The 2,914-nt window shown below is 43.9% G+C and overlaps 1 protein-coding gene across 1 annotated transcript in view; it reads right to left on the bottom strand.

The window, feature by feature from the left end:
- Positions 1-17: 17 nt before the first annotated feature.
- SARC_02662 (FKBP-type peptidyl-prolyl cis-trans isomerase FklB) overlaps positions 18-2,914 on the bottom strand; it is a 4,074-nt gene continuing 1,177 nt past the window's right edge. The window contains exons 3-5 of the mRNA XM_014303565.1: positions 1,838-1,911; positions 911-1,015; positions 18-150 (exon numbers count right to left, since the gene is read on the bottom strand). Of these exons, the coding sequence (XP_014159040.1) occupies positions 926-1,015; positions 1,838-1,911 (164 nt within the window). The 3' untranslated portion in view covers positions 18-150; positions 911-925. The remainder of the gene's footprint in view (positions 151-910; positions 1,016-1,837; positions 1,912-2,914) is intronic.

Raw genomic sequence — 2,914 nt, 5'->3', positions numbered from 1 at the left:
CATATATATATAGCACTCGGCAGTGCTCGAAAGTCCTTATACTCGAATAGTTTTGAGGGCAGATAGTACAAAACGCCCCAGGGCGACCATGCCCACCACATACATCAACACCATGAAGGTGGAGAGTTGGGGATCGTCCTGTGAGTCATCCTGTGGGGCAGACAGAGACGCAAGATGTTTGGTACGACAATATACATTGATTTAAATAGGATAGGCCAATCAGGTCTACTGAGAAATATAAGTAGTGAAGCACATTACACACTGTGAGGATGAAGGATACTGTGTGGACGTTTCTTATTCCGCTGCCATGTACGGGCACAGTACTCCATAGCAGAAACGTATGGTGGGGCTAGAACCCACGTTATGTGTAGAGACTAAAGTATAATACGACTGCAATGTAACTAAATTTAACTAAACTAATTTAACTGAACTAATTTAGCTAAATTAATTCAACTAAACTAATTTAGCTAAATTAATTCAACTAAACTAATTTAGCTAAACTAAATTACCTGAACCAATTTAGCTAAATTAATTCAACTAAACTAATTTCGCTAAACTAATTTAATTGAACTAGTGTGTCCGCTTCTGACGTGGCAGTGTGCGCACCTGAGTAGTCAACCAGTGTCTGTGCGGGATCATGTTCTTATGGAATACACCAACCGAACCGACTACGAGGCAGCCTACAAGGGTGCCTACACTGAAGACCCAATAGACACCCGAGTCACTATACACAACCTAACAGCCGGTAAAGCCTAGCACATATCAATGCCTGCGCGCTCACTACATCCATCACAGAAATTAAGGTACACAATACAACAACAACGGAATACGAGGCAAAAAAACGTTTATAATATGCACTCACAACAGACTACGAGGCAAACAAACGTTTATGATATGCACTCACACGCACCTGTACAGCCTCATTTCATAGCTCAGTCTTTGGCTTCGGCGTCTCGTGCACTTTGACTATCTCCATGGTGAAGATAAGCACAGCCCCTGCCGGGATCATACCACCCTGGTAAATGGGGCATAGCGTACGTATGTGTTCAGGAAGGGATCAGACCACCCTGATGAATGGGGCATAGCGTACGTATGTGTTCAGGAAGGGATCCGACCACCCTGATGAATGGGGCATAGCGTACGTATGTGTTCAGGAAGGATCAGACTACCCTGATGAATGGGGCATAGCGTACGTATATGTTCAGGAGGGGATCATACCACCCTGATGAATGGGGCATAGCGTACGTATGTGTTCAGGAAGGTGACCATACTCGGATGGATTGGTTGGGTGGAGTGTATATATGTTATCCCTCAAGGGCTAGAACCACGGTTATAAAGTAATCAAGGACCGAAGTTCTTGTCAGTATATACATCGCGTACTAATACACCTGCTATACACAGTACTAATAAACCTGGTTTACATAGTACGAATGTACCTGGTTTCCACCGTGTACCAATACACCTGCTATACACAGTGCAAGGCGCTCGTCAAGTTCGAGCTCTCGTGGTTTACTAAACACTACCCGGATATATCTAAAGCAACTACAGCCATTCACAGTGTGACGTACCCTGTCACATCCAAAGTAACTACAGCCATTCACAGTGTCACGTACCCTGTCATATCCAAAGTAACTACGCCATTCACAGTGTCACGTACCCTGTCATATCCAAAGTAACTACAGCCATTCACAGTGTCACGTACCCTGTCATATCCAAAGTAACTACAGCCATTCACAGTGTCACGTACCCTGTCATATCAAAAGTAACTATAGCCATTCACAGTGTCACGTACCCTGTCATACCTAAAGTAACTACAGCCATTCACAGTGTCACATACCCTGTCACCGTATGCCAATTCGGACGGGATGTACATCTCCCACTTGTCGCCTTGACGCATTAGCTGCATCGCCTCTGTGTGCGTGAGTATGGGAACATAACATAAGTATATGCCCAGTGTGTGTGTGAGTATGAGAACATAACATAAGCAAATGTCCAGTGTGTCTGTCATATGCCCAGTGTGTGTGTGTGTGAGTACGGGAACGTAACATAAGCATATGCCCAGTGTGTGTGTGTGTGAGTATGGGAACGTAACATAAGCATATGCTCAGTGTGTGTGTGAGTATGAGAACATAACATAAGCAAATGTCCAGTGTGTGTGTCATATGCCCAGTGTGTGTGTGTGTGCGTATGGGAACGTAACATAAGCATATGCCCAGTGTGTGTGTGAGAGAGTATGGGAACGTAACATAAGCATATGCCCAGTGTGTGCGTGTGAGTATGAGAACGTGCCAACAGCATATGCTCAGCGGATGAGCCACAAGTGATGGGGAAGCAGACGGATCTGTGGGGGAGTGTAGAAGGACACCTGCATGGTCTTGCAGTTTAAGTCGAGTCCTGTGTACTATAAGGCCCACGCAGCGTAGTAATAAGTTTTAGCACAAGACATTGTGATACGAGCAACGGTATAGTGGTGTGTCGAGTCCTGTGTACTATAAAGGCCACGCAGCGTAGTAATAAGTTTTAGCACCGGACATTGTGATACGAGCAACGGTATAGTGGTGTGCATGTCATGCTCACGCGAGGTGAGCCTGTACACGGGGTTGTACCGGAAGTACAATCTAGGTTTCAATGCCAGATGGTTACCTACCACTCTGTTCTAAAAATAGAACATTCCCGACAAAGTCGTGCAGGTACGCTACCAATCAAATTCAGACCAGGCTGACAAGGCGGATGGACACTACTTTGGTGGCGGTGAAAACAGGACACACACACACACACACACACACACACACACACACACACACACACACACATATATATATATATATATATATATATATATATATATATATATATATATATATATATATATATATATATATATATATATATATATATATACACTAACACTAAC

Source organism: Sphaeroforma arctica, assembly GCF_001186125.1.
Source record: "Sphaeroforma arctica JP610 unplaced genomic scaffold supercont1.122, whole genome shotgun sequence".
Classification (NCBI taxonomy): Eukaryota; class Ichthyosporea; order Ichthyophonida; genus Sphaeroforma; species Sphaeroforma arctica.
The sequence above is the reverse complement of the archived record's forward strand: the minus strand, read 5'-3'. Positions and strand labels throughout refer to the sequence as shown.